General features: G+C 37.3%; 1 protein-coding gene across 2 annotated transcripts in view; it reads right to left on the reverse strand.

Annotated features, from left to right (window-relative positions):
• Positions 1 to 25,625, reverse strand: part of AGMO (alkylglycerol monooxygenase) — a 197,009-nt gene that overhangs the window by 109,669 nt on the left and 61,715 nt on the right. For both annotated transcript variants that reach the window (XM_063324940.1, XM_063324941.1), the window contains exons 4-5: positions 6,950 to 7,053; positions 889 to 984 (exon numbers count right to left, since the gene is read on the reverse strand). In XM_063324940.1, coding sequence (XP_063181010.1) covers positions 889 to 984; positions 6,950 to 7,053 — 200 coding nt within the window. The remainder of the gene's footprint in view (positions 1 to 888; positions 985 to 6,949; positions 7,054 to 25,625) is intronic.

The raw sequence follows: 25,625 nt of genomic DNA on the forward strand, positions 1-25,625 counted from the left end.
TTTAAGGAAACACACAGAAAAGAGAAAATAAAAACCATAATTTATGTAACACAATCACCTAAAATAGCAGATGATAAAAATAAAATTGCCTTCCAAAATAATTGTGCTATAGATCGCATAATGAAACTACAGAGGGAAAAAGGAGTCTGTATAGTCAGAATAATCAAAGGGGTAAGTGTTGTAGAGATAATTAGCCCACAGCCCACTAGAGGCTACTGAGAAATATGCTACTGACATGTAACATGGAATACCTTTAAACACCTCTAACTGTAGCGCGAGGGAGAAGGCAGAAGGCCATTCAACTACCTGAGAAGTGTGGGAAACTACTTACTCATTCCAGTGGGTTATTAACTCTATATGTATGTAAACTAGATATGGTCTATGCACTCACAAAACACAAATAAATAGGTGCAGTCATAAACAAATAGCCATCAGATAATCAAAGAATTACAGAATCTCATCTGAGAATTACGTGCACTAAGAAGGAAACAATATCTGACTTCAGTTGCAACTCTAAATGATCTTCAAGAAGCACTGGCTTTGGGATATTTTCCCCAAAAATATTTATCTTAGAAATGAAAGCAGTTCCAGTATCTGCCAGAAATGTTTAATAAGCTGCAAGATAGGAAAATACAGTATTAAAACAGCAAAAAGTTTTGATTCCTTACAGTTACTTTTTTTTTTTTTAATCTAATTGGGACCAACTGGCCTCATTGCTTCTTATAAACTTAGCAATATATATTCAGAAAAAGGAATAAAAATGAACAGATGTTTCTCCTTAAAGAAGTCAGACAAAGATTTTTCTTACACAATAAATCAGCTGCTAGTGGATTTCCAGGACACTGCTCCAGGCTAACTGTTTAGGTATGGCTTAAAAACCTGGATTACCTCTGTATGTATCCAAAACTGGTAAAGTAGATTAAACTGTAGATGAACAGCAAACACTGAAGGGGGAATGAAGAGAGCCATGGGCAAGTTGAAAATCTGAAAAATGAGAAAGAAAATATACATTAGATATACAATTCTAAACTTGTGACGATATAACGAAGTACCATCTCAGGAGCTCAAAGAACTGCACAGGATAACTGCTTCTTCTAATACCTCCATAATGTAGACGTTACATAGAATAGATACTGATTATTATGTTACTACTAGATATGCTACAGCAAATGAGACATAAACTGATGGAAAAGTGATTTCCCAAAAGTCACACTGAGCAAGTAGAAAGATCAAGAAAAGAACTCAGAAATCCTGAGATTAGAAGTTTATTCTGTGTACTATACAGAGCAGGCAGCAACATATCCTTGACACGAAGGGTTCACTTATAGGGGAGAATTATCACAGAGTAAGCAAGGTGTGAATTTATAACACTATAGCTTTTCCATCTGAACTCCCTACGTGAGCACCATAAGGGCAAGGCAGCTTACTTGGCTTTCAAAGTTAATTATAAATTCTCACCCTAACTTCCTCGCGTCATCTCCCTTGAAGCTCTGATACATTGCTGAGTTATAAAGATGTGCTAGCACGAGAACAGTTTTGGAAAAATATTTACTTGGGAAAGATACTGGTATCTTACATACAAAGTAAAGTCCCAGGAATTTCTTAATTGGCTTAATTGCTTAATTAGCTTAATTGGCTGAACAGAATAAGACTTTCACATATTAAAAGTAAGTCTGCTTTCTTCAGAAAAAGGCTTATCTTTTTTTCACTTCTTCTACCTGACATTGTGTTATACCAGCTGCATTCAGAAGTTAATCCTTCCCTAACATACAGAGATTTTTTTCTATACCAAACAATAGCAGAGGTATCTTCAAACCTCTAAATGTCATTAGCACTCGGGGAAAATCTGTGTAGCAAATAAAAGTTCCCTGTGAAACACAGAGCAAAATTAGCAAACTCCTTTTTCAAATTCCTTTTGTCCTCCTCACAAAAATCAAATCTTTGAACATCAGAGGAAGCGATCCGGTAGCCATGATAGGCCTCCTGAGCCAGAAATTCCTTTACAGTAGGTCTGTACATAACATTTAATGCTGATATTCCTCTCTCAGTTTTTGTCGAAAGGCCTGCCCAATAGGTAAGATGTCACACCGGGGCTGTGACACCTCCACCCCCATGCTGTGACTGATGCTCTCAAGAAAGTCATCACAGCCATACCTCACTGTCATGAGCCAACAGAGGACTAAGGCCCTGCAATCCCAGCTCAGTCTGCTGGCTTCAACACCAGGCAACGACTGAAGCACTAGAAAGAAACCCTTGAGTCACTGCAGCTTCAGCATCACATGGTAGGGCTGGGACAGCTGTGATTTCAAAACTGCATTCAAAGGCTTCATACATCACAGCTGCTCCACAAACTACACCTGGAGCATTTCTGGTTGAATGTCTTGGAAGATCATTTCCAAGAAGTAAAGGAATTCAAAGGTGGTACAAAGATTATGCTGAGCTTCCTGAACTTGGGGGAAATAATGTAAATGGCTATTTTGTTTTAATCAGTGTGATCCTCAAAGGCTGAAGCATTTGCATAACATTGATAAAAAAAAAAAAAGAAAAACATATATGGAAGGTGAAATTTGCACATTCAATCACAAAGAGTCATTCAGTCTACTCACAAAAAGTCACAGCGGCTCTTACCTAAGGTGGGAGCTAGTAAATGCCCTTGTGGGGAGTGGCATTTAGGCATGAAATTCTGGAGTAGAGGTGGGCATGAGCCTTCTTTAGGAATTAAAAATGCAGAACAAACTGCCTTGTGCAGAAGACTACTTAACAGAAGAGTGACTTTGAAACACCTACAATTCTTCAGGCTCTGGAACAGAAATGTAGTGTAAGCTTCCCAAACTTTAGAAGAAATGCCCTAAACACTGGCATGGAGACAATCTCTTTTCTGAGTTCCTTTTTCCTCCTTCCTCTAACCTGGACCCCCTTAGTATTTAATTATTAAAAGTTGGTGAGCTACAAAACAAGAAAAAAAAAAAAAAAAAGACACTGAGACATATTTGTCCCACAACAGCCAGAAGGCTGGCATGGTTTTTCTCAAAGGTTATCTTACAAAGAAGCCAACGAAGGAGTAAAACACACAGCCACATTTAAGTAAAGCTACTGCAGTTTTCTCTTATTATTGATTATACCTGTCTAATGGTATGATAAGAGCAGGAAATTTTTTAAAAGAAATGGAGAGGAAGTTCATTTAAAAAAAAAAAAAAAAAAACAAAAAACCCAACACCCAGATGGTTTTCAAATTATTCATGAAAGTGGTTGCAGGATTGAAATCAGGGTTAAAAATGATATGCTTTTTCCCTAAAAGTATCAGAGGCAATTTGGTGGTATTTACAGATGACTCAGAGGGGAAGGAAAGATCATCTTCATATTTATTTTTTAACCTATTTCTCACAATGAGTACTAGGATTTCCCTGCTAAGTGGTGAGATGAGGGAAATTTTATATAAATGTACAGGTAAATTTGAGATTGACAAAGGAGAATGCTTTCCTAACTGCTTCATGTTTCCTTGCAATGTAAGCTTTATTTTGCACAGAAAGGATTTCAAAGATCATTTACAAAAGTCAAACCCATAGGGAGGAATGAAAACCTCTCCCATACAAAAGATTTGGTTTCTCCTATTTGTGGTTCCACTGGAAAAATAAGATCAATGTCAGAAAAAAAAATAAAAATCATTGAATGGTTTTTCACTGGAAATGCCAATTCACCAAATCAAAACATTTCATGGGAATGTACCAGCTTTCATTAATCTGTAGAGGAAAAGCTTTCTTGGCTCCAAGATGGAATTTCTGGTCAAAACTGCAGAAAAACGTTTATCACACTCACAGATCTTTTCCCACTTGTGGATTCAGCAGCAGAGATTGAGAGTGAGCCACAATAACTGATAACCTGATGGGAAAAGCGCTCAGCAAGGGGGTGGAGAGGGGTTCCTACCTGGGGCTGCCGCACTGCAGCTGTGTGCCTTCACGCTTAAGGCATTGCCCCTCTCGATGGGCGCGCAGCATGGTGGGCATGCTCTACCATTCTCCCTCTCATGCGTCAGTAAAAGCTTTAAACGCTTCTACTACAAAAAAGTAAAAAAATTGAAGCTCCTGAGGTGTAGCACTTTCCTCTGCCGAGCCCCTCTGTCTCCACGCTGGGGCTCTGGGGCCACCTGCCGATGTGGCCATGGAGGGGCTCTGGGGCACTGAGGAGCCACAGGGCAGCGGCTGCCAGCCAGTTCATGTGGGCTACACTTCTGTGGGGATTCTGCAGGAGTTAAAGGTAAGGATAAAAAACAAACAAAAAAAACCCAAACAAACAAACAAAAAAAAACAAACAAAAAAACCAAACAAACAAAAAAAAAACCAAACCCATCCCTTACAGATCCCAGACCTGGCAGACTCCTCGTTAGATAAGAAGTGAACTTTGTGACTCTGTGCTAAGAACAGTGTTACCGATTCCCTTTCCAGATTTATATATAGCTGTTTCCACTGCTTTTAAACCAACAAGGCATAATTCAACCCTTTATCTAAATGTATAGTCTAAAGCTATCAAATTATTATGGATCTAATGGTTGCAATTAAATCTCACCCTGGAGGAAAGTTGAGAACTGGTACTCAAAGAATTAAATCACAGTTTTTCAAGTTATATGTGCAGCTCTCTCCTTTCACAATTACACTTTAAGTGTTTCATCAGAAGAAAAAATTTATATAGTATTAGCTTGCTGATTTCTTCTTAAAAATGAATATACATTTTTTTCCACATCTTTTTCACCAAAAATGAGCTTCAAAACCATCTCTCAGTCTTAACAGTAGGTCTGCTGCTCTATGGCCCCTCCACTGGAGTAACAGAAACACTGTGTGTGCAAATGATATGAAGCAACACACATTTGGTTCCAAGTTCAGGAGTACATCTCACACCACTGATTGTACTTCAAGCATGTTTTTCTCTTCTCTTTCATTTCTCATCTTTTCAATCAGCTCGAGCACAACCCACACAGATTAATATGCTGATTTATTTATCTGATAACATTTAACTGAAAACGCATACAAGCTGGGAGCAGAACAGTCCCACAATCCCATATCGTCCACCACAACTTTCCCACAGCCTCCCCAAAACTGGATGTCAAACTGCATTCAATGGTACACATTCAGCAACATCCGATCACCCTCAGAGATTAACTAAAGGCTTCACTGAGTTTCAGCTTTGAGGCAGTTGCATCCATGGGGTTCTGGAGCAGCCTGGAAGTCCAAAAAAATAGCAGCGCTATAAGAATTAATAAGAATTGTGTTCATACACAGTAAGGCTTTGGAGAAAGAAAACTGGCACACCTCTGAAAAGTTTAAGGGGAGGTAAACTAATATTTACATTATTCAAATGTCTCGGCTAATACCAAATATTTGTTGGAAAAGCCACTGCACACGAAAGTATTATGGATTCCTAGGTTCACTTCCCTTTGGTCAAAGGAAATTAATTTTAAATGTACATATATTATTTGCCAAATGATAGCAGTGCGGTCCTGAGGATGGTCTTCGGATATTAAGGTGGCCAGACATCTTGGCCTTCCGGAATATTTTATACTCTCTGAGGTACCATCCTCAAAACCACGCAGGGAGACAAAGTGCTCATGCACACACCCATATGTACACACAGGCTTTTTGTCTTTTTTGAATTATTGTTTTTGTTAAGCATTTGCACATATGGTCCCAATGGGTAAATGTGCAAAGGTTAAATCTTTAACGTGGCAGTATTTACATAGGAAGCAGAGTTGTGACAGAGATGCATCACTTCCACTATTGTTCATTGTGGCCATTTAAATTTGAGACACTTCTAATAACATCAGATGACTATTTTCGGAATTAAAAAAGTAACAATTTACAGAGAAGACTTTAAGAAAGAAAATGAATGGTATCTGTTTCACAATTTCCAGAAGAACTAGTCATTTTTTTGAAACCTAGCACTCATCTAATGTCATGGGCTTGAAACAGTTACGAACAACAGGCTAAGTCCACGCTCAGTTACATGAGCATAAATCCAGACCAACTTTACTGAAGTTAATGGAGTTACACTGGATTTGTATTTGTGAGCACACACCCTCGGCTTTAAGTCATTTGCTCATGGGCTAGAGGACTCTAGGTTTCCTCTGCCACCAGCATATTTTATATACACAAAAATACATTGAATATTGCTTTTGAACTCTAATTCTGAAAGTTCAAATTTTGAAGTTATTATTCTTTTTTGAAAAACAAATAAAGAATCCACAACCTGAGGTAAAAAATAGAGTCAAAAGAAAACATGAGAGCGTGACTGAGGAAATCAGCAGTTATCCTGGGCCCAAAACTAACCGCTGAATAGTACGTTACATTTATGGATGTATTTGGAAATATACATTTTTAAATCTGTAAATGAGTAGTCCTCTTAATTTATATTGCATGTGTACACAGCTCATCATTTAAAATAAATTATATCTGAAATAACACTAGGTAAAAGTAGTGCCATACTGCCCTTATTTACTGAAGTACTGACACATGACGTGAATGAGCAGAGACAAATAAATACATCTGCATGTCCAAAGCAATCTTTAGTAATGATTTCTCTCCCTGCTCCTTTCAGTTATACAGACATATTCTAGAGTAGTTATGTTATACTCTGATCTTTTCCTGTACTTACGCATGAATAACCAAATGAAAAAAACGTCCCATTTTACTCAAAAAGTTATGAAAATATAAATGCAGTTATTATTAGCATTCTGAAACTTCACTACTGTATCTCTTTCCAAGTTTGCTGTAAAAACATTAATGAATTTATTTTTATAGTTTACGATTCTCAGATTCTTCAGTTGCAACTTCTGTGCTTTCAGTGGCAAACATCTTAAATAATTTATATGTTTTTCTTCGAAGGGAAACAAACGCTATTATTTTCACTTCTACTAAATCTTGCTGATATTAATTTGTTTGTCAAATCTTGTGCAACTTACCCAGGAGGTGTATTTCTGCAGCACAGATTGTCTCAAGGCTGTGAATAAGTTGTAATCTTCAGAACTATGATGTACTTGGTGCGCTGCCCACAGTATATTAACCTCTGCAAAACACATAATTTCTAATGAGATATATAGTAGAGAACAAAGCAACATTTGTTTCCCAAGGCCTTTTTTCTTAAGCTAAAAGCGAATAATCCCCCAATTTACACTTTGCTATTTTACTATAGTATAGCAGGTAATAAAACCTAACGCTCAGAGCTGAGTTTGGGTAGGCTGCGTTAAATGTCAGTAAGTGGACACAAGTCAGTGTAACTTTCATGCTGAGGAAGGCGAGGCTATGGCAGGAACGAAAATCATTGCTGGAAGAGCAGAAGGACGTGTGAGATGAGGATTAAACAGCCAGAAAGCCTGAGCTCAGTCCTGATAACATGGGTCAGTGGGAGCTCTGTTATGGGGTTCAGGGGGACAAGGACTGAGGTCGCTTTCATGCCTGTGTTTATTTACTGAAGTTATATTTCAAGCCTAGAAGGGGACACAAAATGTTCCAAAAATCTTACACGTCAAATTTAAACAACTTAACTGGCGTCTGGTGTTATGCTTACAGTTTTCTGAAACACGTAAATCTTCAAGCCCACTTGTGCCACAGACCCCAAAACACAGCCATTGCCTGCTCACTAGTGACAAATGGAAAAACAAATGGTCGCTTGCTGGGAACTCTGGACCCAACCAGAGTTACAGTCTTTTGTGTTACAGTTCAAAAAGAGTTGCTGGAATAAGGGCAAAACCAGTGTCAGCCATGTCCTCTGAAGGCATGACACCTCTAATGCACTGCAGTGAAGAAGAATACTTCAAAATGTATTTCAAGGCATTTTCTCATTAAGTGCAGATCTGGGTGGCCCCTCTGCAGCGTATATCGATATCTGGACAGTCTTAAGGGGGAGTTTAAGACTGAAATGTTCATGGTCTACAAGGATGTCCATAATTATAGCAAAATGAGAAACTGGGTGGTTTATGCAGCCCAAATAATGCCTATTTAGCATAAACCTAAATTTAAGGTTGCATGTGTTTCAAGGGATGAAGCACACACAAAGCCTCAGCTGATTACAGAAATTAAAAGTTAACTGGCTGTCTGCCAGCTACACACTCCCATTGCCACTGGCTTGTTTCACCAGAGCAATTAGAGAAGTGCCTTTGGCAGATACTAGAATCACATTCACAGAATGATCTTATAGTGTGTATTTAAAGTCCTGAAATTATGTGGTGCCAAGCTTACATCAAATAGTTTACATCTGGTGATTAACATGTACTTGCAACGTTAAGCAATGCCAAAAAAATCCTCTTAATGAACCTCAAGGTGTCTTCACCATTTCAGGGGACTAGATAGTCCTGTAGCAGGAGGCAACAGTCTTGTATGCTAGAAACTAAGAATTTTAAATCTAACAAATTTTGACAGTTTGGTAATTTACATGACAACATCATTTTTGAATGTCCTCTAAGTTCTTGAAAATCCTTACAATTGCTGTAAAACTGTAATTTCAACTATTATAAAACACTTAACACTCAACCTGAGAATTCTTCCTTCTTTAAATGCATTTGTTCCCGAAGGAACAAGTGTTCCCCATATCAAGAATTAGTGATCTCTCTCAAAAAAACCCCAACTACATCTTAATGCATCTCCGCCTAATGAGCTCACTAGGAGATGAATTATTCAGGTGAGCTTCAGTACTCAATAATAATTTGTATTTGAAATGTTTCCCAAGACCTCGACAGAAGCTAAATGAGTGAACAAAGCATCTGAAAAGGTGGAGGTTAAAGACCTGTCTCCTTAGTTGTTTTAAAAGCATTTACTTCCTATCACAAACTGTGTGTAACACAAGCCTCCACTCAATGAAGTACAGCTGTACAAACAGGGTACAGTAACTGGATCTTGCTTCTTTCCCTCAGTCATTTTTCAGCATTGTGAAAAGTTCAAGGAAGGGAATCTGTGATGATTTTTACAGTCTACTTTCATTGTAGTTAAGGTCAAATGGTTTTCAAAATGAATTACTAAAAAGGCATTTTATTAGCATTCATTTTTCAGTTAAACTGCCTCTTACACTAACAAGAATATGGAATAAGGTAACTGAATATTGGTAAAATGTTAATCTTTCAGATTTGTGAGTCAGCTTAAATGATCTATCATTCAAAAATATACCACAAGAATATTAGGGACATAAACAAACAATTCTGCCACAAGTAATTTAAGTGCTAGAGCTATTTCTGACTTCTTCTGTTACAGCTAAGTAAATTAAAGCCTGTTCCTTAATCCTATTCTTGCTGACATCAATGACACAGACTGTGTTAAATTCCTTGGCAAAATAGGTAGCGCTGATGATCAGAAACAAATTTTGTCTTCAAAATTTTTCTGAAGAAACGGATCGTCAATAACTTTTTATTTGAAGCAAAAGAATAACATCATGAATAAGTGTGAAACAGATCACCCCAAACCTCAGTCTGTAACCATTAGTACATTTAAAATATTACAACCGTAACACCTAAAAGACATCTCACAAATGTAAGAAACAGAGTAAGCACTCTTCAAGGAATGTAGCTGACTGCTCACCAACTTCCCGCGACAGAAACTAACATCTATGTGTCTATAGAAGAGTTGTGGTTTCACTTTTTCATCCATAATGATGATAACTTGAAGCAAAATGAGAAAAGTTATTTGAATGAGAACAAGATTATAAAAGACACTCTCACATGCACTTTCTCATATGTATTATTACATAATGACTAAAAAAGAGAGCAAGACCAAGATATGGCCAATTCCAACACAGCTTTTTTTTTTTTAAATTATGTAGAAAACAGGAAGTATTACTGCATTTTGTAGATCTCATCAGTCACATTCTCCCATGAAGCCACAGGAAAAAAGTAGGTGATGGAATTGGAGAAGCCACCAGACAATGCTTTAATGGAATTTTTGATGTTTTCTAAGTCAAATGTGGTTGGCAAATACAATTTTAAAAATACATGACTGCAATATGCACATGAACAAACACGCTATTTTTTTTATTCAGGAGAGGGAAAATCATAGAATTATAGGGTAATTTAGGTTGGCGAGAACTGCAGGAGGTCTCTAGTCCAATGTCCTGCTCACATCGGGACCAGCTTTAAGTTCCTGAGTTCTCCACCCAGCTGGGTCTTGGAAACCTTCTGCATTTTCTGCTGTTATGAAGAACTATCTCTAACAACAGATAAAGGTGGCATTTCTTTTTCATGCAGTTGTGAGGAAAGTTATAAAAATTATAACCTAGCACAGCAAGGGCCTCCTTTCCTGGTGCAGCTTTCCCTAGGTTCCTGTTAATGGGTGGAAACCTGATGGGTTATTCGCATCTGGTGAAGAACAGAACAACTACGTCTTGCTACTGGAGTTAGTTGTTGGTTAATATGTTATTATTACCATTGTACAAAATCAATGTGTCTTTTCTTCCATCACCTAATATAAACTATAAAAGAATCATCATGTAATCACAAAAGAGAATGAATGATGTCATGTAGACAGGCGAGGAAGGTAAGAAAATTGGTGCTACGCAGGAATTGCTGGATAGTTATCACCTGGCCCTCAGTTTTCACTCTAGCTCTTTAAGTCTCTGTGAAGCTATCTCAGAGTCAGACCTGCAGTTGCTAAAAATCAGTGGGCTCCAAGCAGTTCAGATATTTGTATCCTAACACTAACGAAAAATTAAGATTTCCCTTTTTTAGCATTAGTCCAATGTATGAATCCTACCAAGAGAAGAAAGAAAATTCTTCTTCTTCTTCTGAGGGAAGTGGACTGGAGAAGAGGAGGCTTTGGGGGACTTAAAAGTAGCCTTACGGCACCAATGAAGCACCAGTTTTCAAGAAGCTGGAGCCAGGCTTTTTGCAGCCGTCACACTTTATCTTATTTTCTGGGTTTTCCAAAAGAAAGATAAATTAATGACATTATCCTTCTTTTCCACTTCTTCCTTCCACCTCCTAGTTATCCTTGAGTTACTTATCCTTAATTTTTTTCTATTTCAAATCCATTTTTTGGCAGTAGTCAAATCCCTTTCTAAGAGACCCAAAGACAGATCCAATGCCTGGGCCATATTTCACTACTTCTGAAGTATTTCTTTTGTGGTAGTAGAAACTGGTCACCGTGCACATAAGATTTCTCTTTGAGAATACATAACACAGAGACTTCAAAATAAGACTATGTTGTTGTTCATTTTTGTACCTTTCAGTGATTTCCACAGCCCAGCACATTTTGATTAACAACAGGAGAAAATATGTATGCCAAAACACCCTGCAGTCATTTCAAAGAGTGATATCAATGAAAACAACCATTCTACACAATCCTCAAAATCAGTGAAATGGTAAAGATTTTATGAATATTTAGTGAGTGAAAAAAGATTAGATAGACCTTTTCATTAAAAGAGGGTAATTTCTTTGCACGCAACTTTATAAGACCTGGATCTAAAGTAAAGTGGAAGAAAAATACAGATGATTTAGAAATAAGTCCATAAAAGGAGTCACGTAAAGTTTCCATTCTCTTTCAGTCAATGCTGACTGTAGCCAGAACAGGGGAAAGTTTCCCCTCGGCATCTACTTAAATTTAAACAAATCATTCAGTTTGACTATGCTTGCCACCTTTTACAAGATTAGATGCCTTCAGTATTGAACAAACTACAGTTTACCTAGCTAGAAACTTAGAAAATAACAAAAATTACATTTCCTGTGCCACGGATTACCACATTGCGATGAACACCGCAAAGCCAAGCCTGTGGCAAGAAACCCCTTGTGTGGTCCCTGCTGACCCCAGTGTGGAAACTGCAGCACTTCAAAGGCAGGTGCTGCGTTTGCCTACCAGCAATAGAAAAGGCATCATCTCATGGGTCTACTTCTCTCCAGAGTCATAATTAGTAGAAACCCCAGGATGTCTGAAGAAAGAAAAATGGCTTGGAAGGTAAATCTTCTAGTCATTCCTTTTATATCCATTTCAACCCTCCCTACAAAGACAAAACATAGTATTTAAATAATTTCTCCACTAAACTATTATTAGGTTCTTTTATTCACAAAACAGCAGCTGTTTGATTACGTGCTACCTTCCTGACTTGTTCTAACTGATCTGTTCTGTTGATACTTCTGAAATGTTCGAATAAATCTCTTCTCATGCAGGGCTTTTTCAGAGAGTCTCATTCCCTGCTGGATTCTACACTTGTATTGAATGAATAACCACTGAGACATAGCACCACTTAAGTTTTGTTACTGGGAGGGATTTTTTTAATAAAAGATTTTTTTTAATAAAAGTTAACTAAAAACTGTATTTTGGGACCCAGAGTGGATGCCTTTGTTAAAATTGGGAAGTCATCCTAGAATCCATTCCATCTCACCTTAAAACAGAAATCTATCTCCACAAATTAGTTATCATCTCCCCAACAGAAGTAGATATGATCCGTACATGACTCTCTTGTTTAGTCTGCTGTGGTATAGTCCCTCTTTTGTTACTCTTCTGATCCAACTTTGCATTATGTTTTTTGTTTTAGTGTTATTCAATAACAGTTGCAAGATAGGTTATAGTCTCTGCTTCCTTCTTACTAGAAATGTAATTCTTATAGGAACAAATACTTTCCTCGGTTATATTAGTGTAAGCATAGAACTGTGCGGGTTTAATGAGAACGGGATTAGATCCAAGGAATTTATCTGGAAGACTGTATTATATACCACACACAAAGAAACGTGTATACAGGGAAATGTACAATTTTTTATTATTTTTTTTAATAAGACACATTTTTCTTACTTTGTGGCCTTGGCTACAGTGAGCGTTAGCAGTTTGTATTCTCAGGATGATCATATATGTAAATCAAAAGACTAGCTGTAAGGAGATCTGAGCTCAAGTGGCAAATTAGACTTGATTCGCTTTAGTGCTTCAAATCATTTTCTTAACTTTCTTCTTTTGCACATTTTTATTGAGAAGTACCTATCTTTGCATGTACCTGACACAGACCAGTTCTCAGCATTTAGAAAGCAGGAGTTCCACTACTCTCTAGAATAATAGGAAAAACAGACTACATCAGCTTTTGCTCCCAGAGTTCGTGTGTCGGGAGAAGTGGAACAACTCTGAAGCGCCTCTTCAGACTCAGCACTATCTAGTGCTCTTTGGTCATTTTGCAACGAAATATATTGCAGTACTCAGGTAATTCCAGGATAGGCGATCATACGGTATGTCATACTGCCACTGTCGAACAGAAAATAATGCTACCACAAGACAACACTGTAACCTACATAGTTGCAATCCGGCAGCTTAATTAGGAAATGTCACTAGACATTCCGCATCTGATCCTTCCGTGGTGAGAGATGTGCTTTTCCTGTGCTTTGTTCAGTATTATCTCTGTTTTTCAGCCCTCTTCTTAAATTACTGTATGTGGTCAGCAAACTGTTTAGTGAGTGGGCTAACTTATAATCAAGTAATACATGGTATATGCTCCCATGCCTTACAAGCCAAAAACTGGAGCAACCTTCTACAAAACCTGCCTCCAGAATCTGTCCACAAGCCAGAACCTCCTGCTTGATCTGCTGCCATACCAGTTGAAAACACAAAACTGCTCCCACACAAAAAATCCACAATAAGATCTGCAAAACTTAAGATGCAGAATGGTCTTGGGAAACGTGGGAAGAATCAAGACAAGCCAAAGTATTACATATGCTACCCAGAACAAACAATGGGCCAGATCATATCCCCGCTTAGCAAGAATACGGGGGACTGCGAATTATACTCGGATACACTTCTGAATCTGTAAAAGATTTAAGATATCACATGGTTAGGAAAGCAGAGCTTGGCCAGGTCAAAAAAATGGTCCTTTCAACCCAAATGCGCCCTATGTTATTTCTTGGCATCCTTATAAGCTTAGGATATCAATGGCAAGGTTAGAAAAAGCCAGTGTTCCTGAAGACTCAGTCTCTTCTAGAAGAAGTAGTTCCCTCAGAAGCTAAACTGCGTGGATTAAGCATCATGCAACGTAGTTTTATCAACGTAAACAAGAGTAAGATTCTCCGTTAACTACATTAGGACAGTGCTAACTCACAGCCTGTGATCTTTTCATACATTGGCAGGAATTGAACAGTCTCCTTCCACACATGCCATGGAAAACCGCAAAGGAATAAAGTTTATTAGGTAAGGATTCACAAAATAATTCACAGTGACTCAATCTCTTAATTTACTCATAGTTTTAACAGAAAATGAACGTGCATTCCTTCGTGGGGAAGGATACTGAGAAGATAAATGATCTAAAGCAATTTTAGCATGCAAATGTTGGGTTTGGACACTTCCACAGAGACAAATAAGAAAAATTCAAAAGATGAAGAAGCACACAGAAGGAATGAAGTTTTAGTAATGTGTATACATGTAACCTCTGAAAACAGTGGAATACTCAGCAAGTCTTTCAGTACACAGCAGGTCTCACTAATTCTGCTGTAACAACTTGCTCGACCAACCTGTTTCTCACACCTTCCCGAAGCCAATTGTTCTAGTTCTCTAGTTGCTTGGAGCAGCTCTGCAGCTGGTTAAAGTTTTGTTTACCTGAGCTCTGAGTGATCTCTGTAGCAAAGATCCGAGTCTCTGGGTCATGAGGAACCATGACAGCAGCAGCTGTTACACCGTCACCTGTCTCTTTCATGGGTGTATAAGGCTTGATTCAGGTACCCTGTTTTCCAGTTGTTCTGGCTTTTATAACAGGTTCTTTAAGTGTAAGAATCTGAAAACAACTCTGATTTGTACCAAAAAAATAAATCGGTGCCATGTCATTTTCAAGAATAACTAAATCATAGCATAAAATCCTGTTTGTGAACCCTGTCCCAAGCTCTATCAAGCATTTCCCACCAATATTGGGCTCAAGTTTTTTGACGATTTTTTCTTCAGTGAGGGTTCCTACTGCTCATAGCAAGGTTTATCCACCTTACACTCTCACAGCCTCTTGATTGAATGACACAGTATATGTTAACTTCTGCAGCCCACTGATGTAGCGATTTGTTTTTCAGCACTTAGCTCTTTCTGCACCTTTTTTACTACAAAGAGGAGCATATGGCTCATTAATTGCACAACTATAAATCATTCTGTTGGTGAAATTAGATTTATATATTAAAACAAAAAACTGCATGAAATTTCTGTGTAAAAAAGATCCTCAGCAGCTGGTGCAAAGTGACTTCTAGTGAACAGTGCCACTTTCTACAAGCTGCAGACTTGACTCAAGCTTCTCCAAATATGGCTGATCACAGAACTGGCAATCTTCAGTTCTGAGCATTTGCCAACCTGTATAATATAACTTGGTGTTACTGAATACTGTTGTCAAACTCTGGTATAAGTGTGTTAAACACATTAACTGTGACCAAATTAGCACTCTAGTCCTTAGCTTGATGATAAAGAGATCTGAGACTAAATTAAATAAATTCTCTTTTAAAATAAAAGTTACTTCAGAGAACGTACTTTTCTTTTTTACTCAATTCTTTTTTTTTTATTTTACTTTTTTTCCCCTTCCCCAAAAGCATCTCAGCCACTGAAATGTCAGCTAATGCAATTTGAGAACATATTCATCTTTGAGGATCCTACAAGGAAACTGCTGGAAGGAAATGGAAAAAAAGAGAAGATAATTCTCCTTTTGTTTTTTTGTTGGATTTTTTTTTTTGGTGGGGGAGTGGGGGTGAGAGTTCTTATTCTCCTGTATTCTGGGCTGTCTCTACAGAAGATTGATGTCTGGTGTCACCGTTAGGAAGTGCAAACTGTTCAGCTTCATTGCAATCTATGTCCTCATCCTCTTGCTCTGCAGGATACCACATACTTTGGCAGGCAATATTCAGATGGGAAGCACTTTAATGGCAAGAATGGATGCCAGTGAAACCTTTTCCCACAATGTTCAAAACTCTGAGTGTGCATACGTTAAAGCAACATAGAGCCGCAGGATATTAGGAAGAAAACAATAACTGATACTAACTCAGCCACATTAATCTTACTTTTTGCCCCTCAGAACAATACATTCAAAGAATGCCAGGGAAATACACACACACACGCCCCAATAAACAAAAAAAAAAAAAAAAAAAAAAAGATGAACTGGAATGAATTAAAGTCCTCCAACTCAAAGGCACAAACATAATTCTTCAAAGGAAACATCCATGGCCCCTTCATGTAACTTTTATCTTGCATGTTGAATTCCTGCAGTCATTTATTTGCTTATTCATTTTTCCAAGGCAGATAGATACAGTAAAAATTAACAATGATAAGTCAATGGACTTATTCTGGCGTAAAAGAGGAATTAGCTCTACGCAGGCTTCTCTTGCAGAGTGTTTTAGATGATTTATTAACCCAGCTTCCTGAATGATAGATGTGTGGAAATGCAGACTAGATTTGCAAAGGAATCTATTGAAATTTACTGAGATATCAGGAAAGCCTGGGGGACATCAAGACACATCACTGCCTGTAAATAAACTTTAAAAATATTCTAGAAAAAAACCAACCCATTTACATCCAATTTCTGTCCTACTCCTTCATAGATATGCAAACCATAGAAAAAACATAGACACTTTAGGCAATGCACATGAGTTTTGTACTCTCTGTGGACCTGATCCAGAACTTACTGAATTCCATTGAAAAATATCCATTAACTTAAAAAGATTTTGAAGCAAGTTCATTATACTTTTATACAATTCAAAAGAAAGGACAGGTAACCCTTCGATGTCAAGTTCAGGTATTTAGTGAGATTAGCCACCCATGTTTCTTTATACAATTTTTTTTTACAAGCTTCAAATTGTTTCTCTGAGAAATAAAAAGAGCTAATATATTAAAAGATACTGCGTGCTTATTTAACAGCGATAGATCCATTGTATTTGGTAGTCCTACTGCTTATTCACAGTGCATGTGCTGCACACAAAAAGAAGCCTGCAGTTCCACAGATTTCACTGGGACCAGCACTGTCAGTACTTACATTACACTCCCATTCCTTAAAGCACATTGCTAACCACAGATCCTCTGTGTCCATCCATGCTGCATCTGTCATACAACAGACTGGCTCTGGACACTATTAAGCATGCTGAAACTTTAATAGCCTTTTCCATCTATCACTCTAACACGAAGGACACGGAAGCCACATAAACAGATAGATTAGACCAGAAGAGACCAGAACACAGGCAACTGTCAAAGCACACAGCCTCAATTTAAAGGTGAAAAAGAAAGGGGGCATATAAACATGCTTCCATATCCCACCAAGCCGGGCTCCATCTGGTAGAGCCCACCACTAAGCGTATTAGCAAGGACTATCTAGAGGATGCCTCTAGTACCCAAATGCTATCTTCAAGGTTTTCTCTCCCACCACTCCCTGCCTTGTCCCCTTAGCAGGGAACAAAGACATGTCCCTAAATTAGGTCTACACTATTAGGTCTTTCCATTGGAGCCATCCCTGGGCATACAGGTACCAGCAGAACGGTCAAACACGTTTGGCAAAAAGGCCTTTAACAAAGCCTTTTACTTGAGTACCCATTGCTACTGATGCTACCTCTTGAACTTTGACCACCAGTCAGAGGAGTTACTTTATATTCCATTTCAGCTTTCCTCAAAATATTAAGAAACGGTTACTAGCTGAAGACTGTTGAAGCCATAGACAGCGGAGTTTCAGGTGCAGAGTCTATTTCAATGCTTTGGCAGTGACGTTCGTGGGGCCGAAGCTGCTCCAGCACTGCCAGCAAACTCTGAAACAGATTACAGGTCTGGGAGTGCAAAATGAGGGTTGGCAACAGCAGCAGCTAACAGATGAAGCCGGAGGTGTGGCGGAGCGGGAATACCAACAGGCTCCTGCGATGCTAATTCAGACTGATTTGTCAAAGAACAGCTATAGCACTTGACCTGTAAAGGCACTCCTCCTACATGCTCACTGGTTTTTGCAGCCACATGTCTCCTGACTGATGTTGCATTTTCTGACTTTAAAAGCACACAGCTAGTGGCTGGATAATTAGTAGCAGAGCCAACAGAAAGAAAAGGATTTCAGAGACAGAAAATATCAAGTACAGAAAAGAATGCTTTTTAACTGATTAATTATGACATTTTAGTATATTCCACTGTAAATTAATTATTTTTTACCCTTTATCTGTTTGCTCAAAGCTATAAAATAAGCTAAGATTGAAAGCTTAGTGCAGGATGCATCTGTTGTACTTTGTACTTTCCAAACACACAAAAATAAGCATTAAAGCTATGAAGTGCAAGATACTAGACTGCAGACTTACCTCAACCACTAAAATTGTATATAGGAAACAGATCTGCCTAAGAAAAATAGGCTCCTCTATTTTATAAAGTGTCATTATTATCTGGCAAGGATACGGTATTTTATTTTCGATATAAAAATAGAAGTTTTTTGATGCTTTGAGATCTCTGGTTAAAATCCATTGCTAGACAAAAGAACTGACCCAAAATGAGAGCTTGCTGTTGGCCTCTTTAGGCAGACTGTGCCAAACATAACTCTAGTCTACCAAAAAAATCCTGTTCCTCCACAGCCAATCTCCTCCCACAGTTAGCAGGGGAGGAGAGGGAAACAGAGAATCTTTCTCTTTATCTGCAAAGTGTTGATTTTTTTATGGAAAACATACTTGTAAGTACAAAGTTTTACAGTGTGTTAAGACATATCAAACAGTAAGCATTATGTATAATTTCATAGGATATTTTATATGCATGCCAGTACCCATTATCTCTATACCCAGCATGAGAGTTCTCAAAGCTTGTAAGTTAAATGATTACTCCATATTCATCCCAGCACTAACTTACATTCTTTGGTAGAAGGCCCCAGCAATGGATGAAGGGGGTTTTTTTTTCAGCTACACAGCCAAAAGGCACTCATCGGCAGCTGAACAACGACCAGAGGGAGGCATAGCACAACCGTGCCACTCCAGGCTAAGAAATATCTTCTTCTAAAACCCCAGAGGAATTTCTAGGAGCTTACACTAGGGAATCAAGACCCCCGATAATCAAAGTAGTATAATTTACAGCACCTGGTGCCAGTATCACAAAATCTAGGACAGTGGCTTTAGCACAGGAACCTTCTTTATTTCACCTCCAGGGAGAAGGAAGAAGGAGATAAAAATAACTAACTAACTAAATAAATAAAATTGAATGAACACAAGTGAAGCTAATTTAGATTTAGTTGCTGAAACACATCAGGACAGTAAATTCACATGTGTTTATAAAGAACTTGAAGGATATGAAGGTTGACATTATTTTGCAGAAACAGATCAAACCATCATTGAATTGATTGTTTAAATCATTTTAATCCCATTTAAATAAGATTCCCAACTATTTAACTACTGCTGTAGAGAAGCAACATGTCTGATAAAATTAAATGGAATTGAGATATGGGCAGAACAGTAAATTTCTCTGTACTAAATACTCTCCTTATTCCCCCAAAAAATTACAAGAAAGATAGTACTGCCTTGATAAAAATAGGAGAAAAGAATAATAAATGTTTTAGCAGGATGTCAGTACAGATTATAAATAGTACAGGTGTCTGTTGTTAAATCTAAAAGCAAAATAAAAATTATGCATTTTGTAATTGGTCAAGGCAATTATATCAGCACATAGATATTCACCTAATTCTATCAGACCACACTTCAGATCATCCACATACTTCCTCTGAAACTAGATTACAAATCCTTAGATCAGGAGCATTTCTTTCTGTCCATTTGTTGAGCATCCAGAACCTACCAGCTCCAGTCTCTTCTGAGACTTTGGGACCTTCTCTACCATAAGACCACATAAGGTCTGAATAATCAAAGTTATAAGGAAAGATTTATAAAGGTGTACAAGAGACAGATACATTTGTTTCTGGAATAGGATAGGACTGGTGAAGTAGAGCTCAGTGGAAAAGCAGGTGGTTGAGATTAAAATGAACCAATCAAACAAACTCAGGCAAGCTGGACCAGATGGCCTTTTTTCTGTTACTAATATTACTTATGTTCCTATTCAGCTGTAAGAAGTTACAAATAGTTTACCTGTTCAGATTTTTCTGACTCAAATTACATAAGATCAATGCTCTCACTTCACCATCACATTAAAAGTTATCATGACACTGTCTGTAGTTGTATTTAATAATTTACAATGCTGCCTACCCAGAGGAGAAACTGGAAGGTGAAACAGAAGTTTTCCCTTTTACAACACAAATTATGTAGCAAACCATATAAAAAGGGAAAGAAAAAAAAAACCCAAAAGTTAATCTAGAGGATTAAGTGCTACTAGATAGAAACAAAATCTAAAGTTAAACCATATTTCCTGTATCAAAAGATGAAATTTTGAAGGAAAACTAATGGGCATGACTAACCTGTAGTCACACAGATTGCATGACGCATTAATCTACAACTGCATCAACCATGTCTAAATCTCTCCTTCATCTAACATGGGTCACGGTTCAGAGGCTATAAATTTAAATTCAGGAAGGCATTTCACAGGTGCAAGAAAAAAATTTAACATCTCTAAGCTCCCAATTTGCATTAATTTATTTCAAAACTATACAACCAATTTTCACATATAAGATAAAGTTTATTTTAAAATTCAAACAATGTGATAATGGCTTTTGCATGACAGCAGATCTAAATTACTGCTAGCAAAGCAAACTTATTACCAGTCGTGGGGTATACTCTGATGTTGTAAGATTCTAATAATCCAGTGAAAGAGTTAACAAACAGTACAGAAGCGACAAACTTTACAGGATTACGACTGGATGTAAGAGCAATCCACTCAACATCTACCTTTACTTTCCAAAATAGCTCTCTCCACAGTAATTTTATCTCATACATTATATCATTTTTAACACAGTAAACTGCACCTATCATAAACCTTATAATTTTTAGAAATTGTTCTGCATTTATGTCTATTTTTTATATCTATTTACATTTTAAATGTCATCTCGGTGGATTAGAGTCTGAGTTTTGATTCAGCTCTTCAAGCATTCCAGGTGCAGGAGCATGAGGCCACGTGAAGAACTGCTGAATTCCAGTTCACATCTATTAAGATCCTTAAAGGAAACTAAAAAATATTTAAACTATCTATACCCATTCTTCACTTACGTTTATTAAAGCAGGCATAAAACATGGTACTTCCTTCAGCTACTAATATTCATAGTTATGGATTGCTGCTTCATTTCCTCATAATTATTCCAGAGGAATACTGGAGGAAGAGTTTGAAGCTAAAAATATACTATGGCTCCCAGTACAGATCATATTTCATGTTTTCTTGATCCTGATTCTGCAGACATGCAAGCATGTGGTGATAAGGGGTTTGGCCCGTTTTTTACCATTTGTAGTGACAGTACACAGCACATTTTTGTTAAACATACTGGGCTGGCCTGGCAATGGAATGACAGATGGAGCGAGCATAGCCAAAGCTGATGAAAGGAGACTTTCCAAGGAGCAGAGAAAAAACCTTGCATGGGGATTATTCAAATCAGGATGGAGTTGCACCCCATCCTGGAATGACACGATGGGCAGGCAAGGGTTTTCACAACTTTTTCCAGCTTGACACATTTCAGGTTTTGGGTATCTGTATTAGAGAGTTTTCTTGATCTAGTTTACTCATGTATCTACTGTTGTGGTAAGGCAAAGCTTTAGAGACTGGAAGCCTTCTCTATATTCCAGCATTGTCACATTTCAAGGAAAGACAGATCAGCAGTTGTATCTCAAGGGTCTTGTCAATTTGGGACCTGTTACCTATGGAGATGCGATTATTTGTGTGTTCAAGTGCTTTGTTTAATCAGAATCACAGAGATTTAAAAATGCTTCTTTTATTTTGCACCATGCACAGTCTCGAGAGCCTTTGTATAAGCAACTGATCAAGTGAAACAAGTTAATATTTATCCATGTATTACATCAGTTAATGCCAGCCTCATTACTTCAGCACAATAAAATAACTGCATTAATGCAAGAAATTCAGCTGAAAGAGCTTATTACGCAGCAAAATATACTGAGAGGTAGTTTTGGGGAATTTATTTTGAAGGCCACAGCCATAATCCATATGTGATCATCTGACTAAATATTATGTTAGTGTACTTCATGTACAGATGTTCATTTATGCAGATTTGATTCTGCCTTTGCATATTTTAATGAAGATATTTATTCTGGACTACATACTCTCCCCTTGTTTTCATGCAGCAGAGAAGAGCAGAATGCTAATACATAGTCAGTCTGAATATTGGAAGGACACTTAAAAAGTGAAAAGAATAAAGCGCAAAACCAATATACTCTATGCCAGACACCACAGTCTTTTCTATGACTCTTCTGGAATATTTTCAAAGGTATCAATATTCTCCTTGACTCTTAGACCAACAGATGAACATGCACAAAACGGGAAATACATAGCAAGCACATTTCTCAGTGAATTATCAGCAGCACTAAATAAATAGCGTGGTCACAACTTTCTGGTCACACTTAATTCAACTGTCTTCTCTTCCAGCAGAGAAATTAAGTGAATGGATTTGGACCTCACAGTTTCATGAGCATAACCAGGGACAGAGATCTCTTTAAAAAAAGCTGTGAGTGGGTTTGCTGTGAGCATTGGCATTTTTTAACTGTTTAAAGATTTTTGGAGAGTCTCTATTTATCAAAATTACTTAGAAGCTTTCATTTAAATCTGGCTGAAGGATAAAAATAAATGATTCTTTCTATAATTATATTTATTATTTAAAAAATATAAAAAAACTCAAAAAGGTGATTTGCTTTCATTATGTTGGGTATTTCTGCATTTTGACTTACATTACTTAAGTAGTAATACATATATATGTTGAGATAGTTCAAATCTTCTTATAATCTGTTTTATCAACTTAGAGTAGACAAAAATGGCTTATAAATTGAGCTCAGGAAAAAAGTCCCACTCCCAAGCAGCTCTTCAGATAGGTCTTAAGGTGCAGGCAAGGTGCTGAGGCCTCAGCAGTGCGTATGTACAGTAGGCTGTGTCAGTATTCCCTTGAGCTCCAGTGCTAGACTAGAGCAACAGGAGATAATAAAGCATTGTGAAACAATGGGACTCTCTAGACCATTAACAAACTTTCTTGAACTTAGACTCTATAAGAATTTCGCACCTTTGGTGTCCTATGGATGTTATGAGCTAACATATAAATTGCCAACCTCACCACCCAAAGAGTAAGCAGTTTATGACCTCACACACCATGAAATCTACAGGTGCGGTAGTTTTCTTGCAGCTTAAAGAGTGAACCACAAATGACAAATATTTGTATTAAATTCTGAGATAAATCAAGGTGATCACCAACCATAAAGATCCAAAAGATTTTTTCTAGACACTTTCAGAAACGTACTATGTTAATTTTTTATTTCTGGGTAGAAACATTTTGCTGATGGAACAGTACTGAAAAAAAATTTTTTCCTTTGTAACTTTTTGTTGTTAAATGTCAAAATGTTGGAGGAAGTCTTGACAAGAAAAATTAACCTACTGAATAATTTACGGTCATACTAAAAAAGATCAATGAGATGATTATTGAGAAACATAGCTGCTCTGCCCTGAAATTTCCAGCTTTTTTTCCCAACCACTCATTTATCCCGAATCTATACAAGTTAATTCTTTCAGAATGACATCTGATGTTTTGATCTCTAGATGTCAACCAAGCCTCTGGAATGGCCAAATTACAGCTCCATGGCCTGTGAAAGCAACTCACCAGCTCCATCTCATACATTGCCACTCATTTTCCAAGATATGGCTTTGTCCTCCCTCAACAATATCCTCACGGGAAGCTCTGGTTTAGAATTAGGCCAGTTGATATGACCCCAAGTGATGCCTATGGCAGTCAGAGAATGGTCAAAAAATACCACCTTACATTCATGGCCATCCTCTACTAACTAGTAAAGGTCTTGACAAAGAACAAGAACACTCCTCTGACCCTCAGCTATTCACTTTGTCACTTTGCATGTCAAGATGGATTTGTTGCTTCTTCAGCCCAGAAGATCAGTACAGAATCACTTAAAATATGGAAGACAGACAAGCTATGGACAACATAAGAGGAGATTAGGTGTCATTTTGAGTTCTTAACATGATGACTCCTTTGAAGTTATACAAATGTAAATTCAAGGAAGCTGAGCAACACGCACATAAGATTTTCAATCCATAAACATATCATATTTTGTGTACTTCTGTATAAGTATGTGTTATCTAATGATATTCCTTCTGTAGTACAGTCACCCATTGGTATACAGGTAGAGGTGACTGACTATGAACACGGATCCTACTCGTAGCCTATTTTACTAGGCCACTTTTCAGCACAACTGAACTTTAAAACTTCAAACATGCATGTAGGGATTTGCCTGTGGTCACTATTTTGGATTAATGAATGAGCCCCAGAACACACTGCACATCTGATGAGATCTCCAGCTGTAACGCAGAATTACAATTTATCATAGATGAGATCTGCTGGGTTCTATTAGGAAATGGTTTTAGAAGTAGGGGAGTGAAGATGTCATAGGTCACAGCCAAGGGATGGCTGAGAAAGCCTGTTGCAATTAAGGCAGCCTTACACAACTGTCATGAAAAATTTTCAGCTCAAAATACAACATCTGTGCAACCAACTCCACCATAGCATTTGTGAGGACAACGACCGAAAAACAAAGAAAATGATACTATATTCTCTCGTTAAAAGTACTTCCTACAAACAAGCAGAATTTTACAAGGCTTGACTGAGCGAAATGTTGAGGTCATAAGGGAGAAGTTGCAAGGGGCGAGCAGAAGGGATAGGTCAAATGTTTATAAATAAGCATCAGTTATGTATTTGCTATGTGCGGCTTCAGTATTGCTGAGGGAGCTGTGAAGGAAAGTCTCCAAGAAAAGAGGCTAGAATATGTAACTTAAGAACCAAGAAATCATTAATACTAAAATTCCAAGGAGATTTTAACAGTTATAATATTAAGAACTTATATTTTATAACTCCATATGTATAAAATATGCTCTTTAACTGTTTACTTACTAAGCCCAAAATGTCTTTATTTCTTTATAGTCGCAGGAACGTAATAAATGACTTGGTTAAGCAGTTAGTGGATAGAATCAATGCAAAGCAAGGCACAAAAGATAGGGTTTTTTATGAAAAGTACTGTTAGCAAATTTTAAAATAGATTATGATAAGTTTAAATATGTCAATAACTTTAAAAGAATTGCTATTTTAAAATAGGAATATTTCTTTCAGTGGGAATTTGAGTTAAGAATAGGAATTATAACAGGATCAACTGTCAATAGCACTAAAAAGCTGAATAACAACATATTAATTAACAACCTATGTTGGTGTCCAGCTGATCAACCACGTCTGTTCATGGACAGGAGGATTAAGTAAAAAGTATAAATTATCTTGCTAACATGAATCACCCCAGTGAGTCACCCCAAAGGATAGCATTCTTCAGGATTGTGTAGAAATATACTTAAGTACTAAAGCATATATAAAAACTAAAATGCTTAATACTCCTTCATTAAAAATGAATTGTATCATAGACGTGTTGTGGGTTTGCTCTAGGCAGTAATTATTAGTAGAAATCTTGTTCTCAGTTCATTTCATGCCAAAGACATGATAACGTAATGGATATCAAAGTTAAAGTCAAATTATTTTTTTTCCTACAAAGTATTGAAAGTTAATATATATACTATTTTAGCTAGATGAGATGA

This window comes from Chroicocephalus ridibundus, chromosome 2 (assembly GCF_963924245.1).
Source record: "Chroicocephalus ridibundus chromosome 2, bChrRid1.1, whole genome shotgun sequence".
Taxonomy (NCBI): Eukaryota; Metazoa; Chordata; class Aves; order Charadriiformes; family Laridae; genus Chroicocephalus; species Chroicocephalus ridibundus.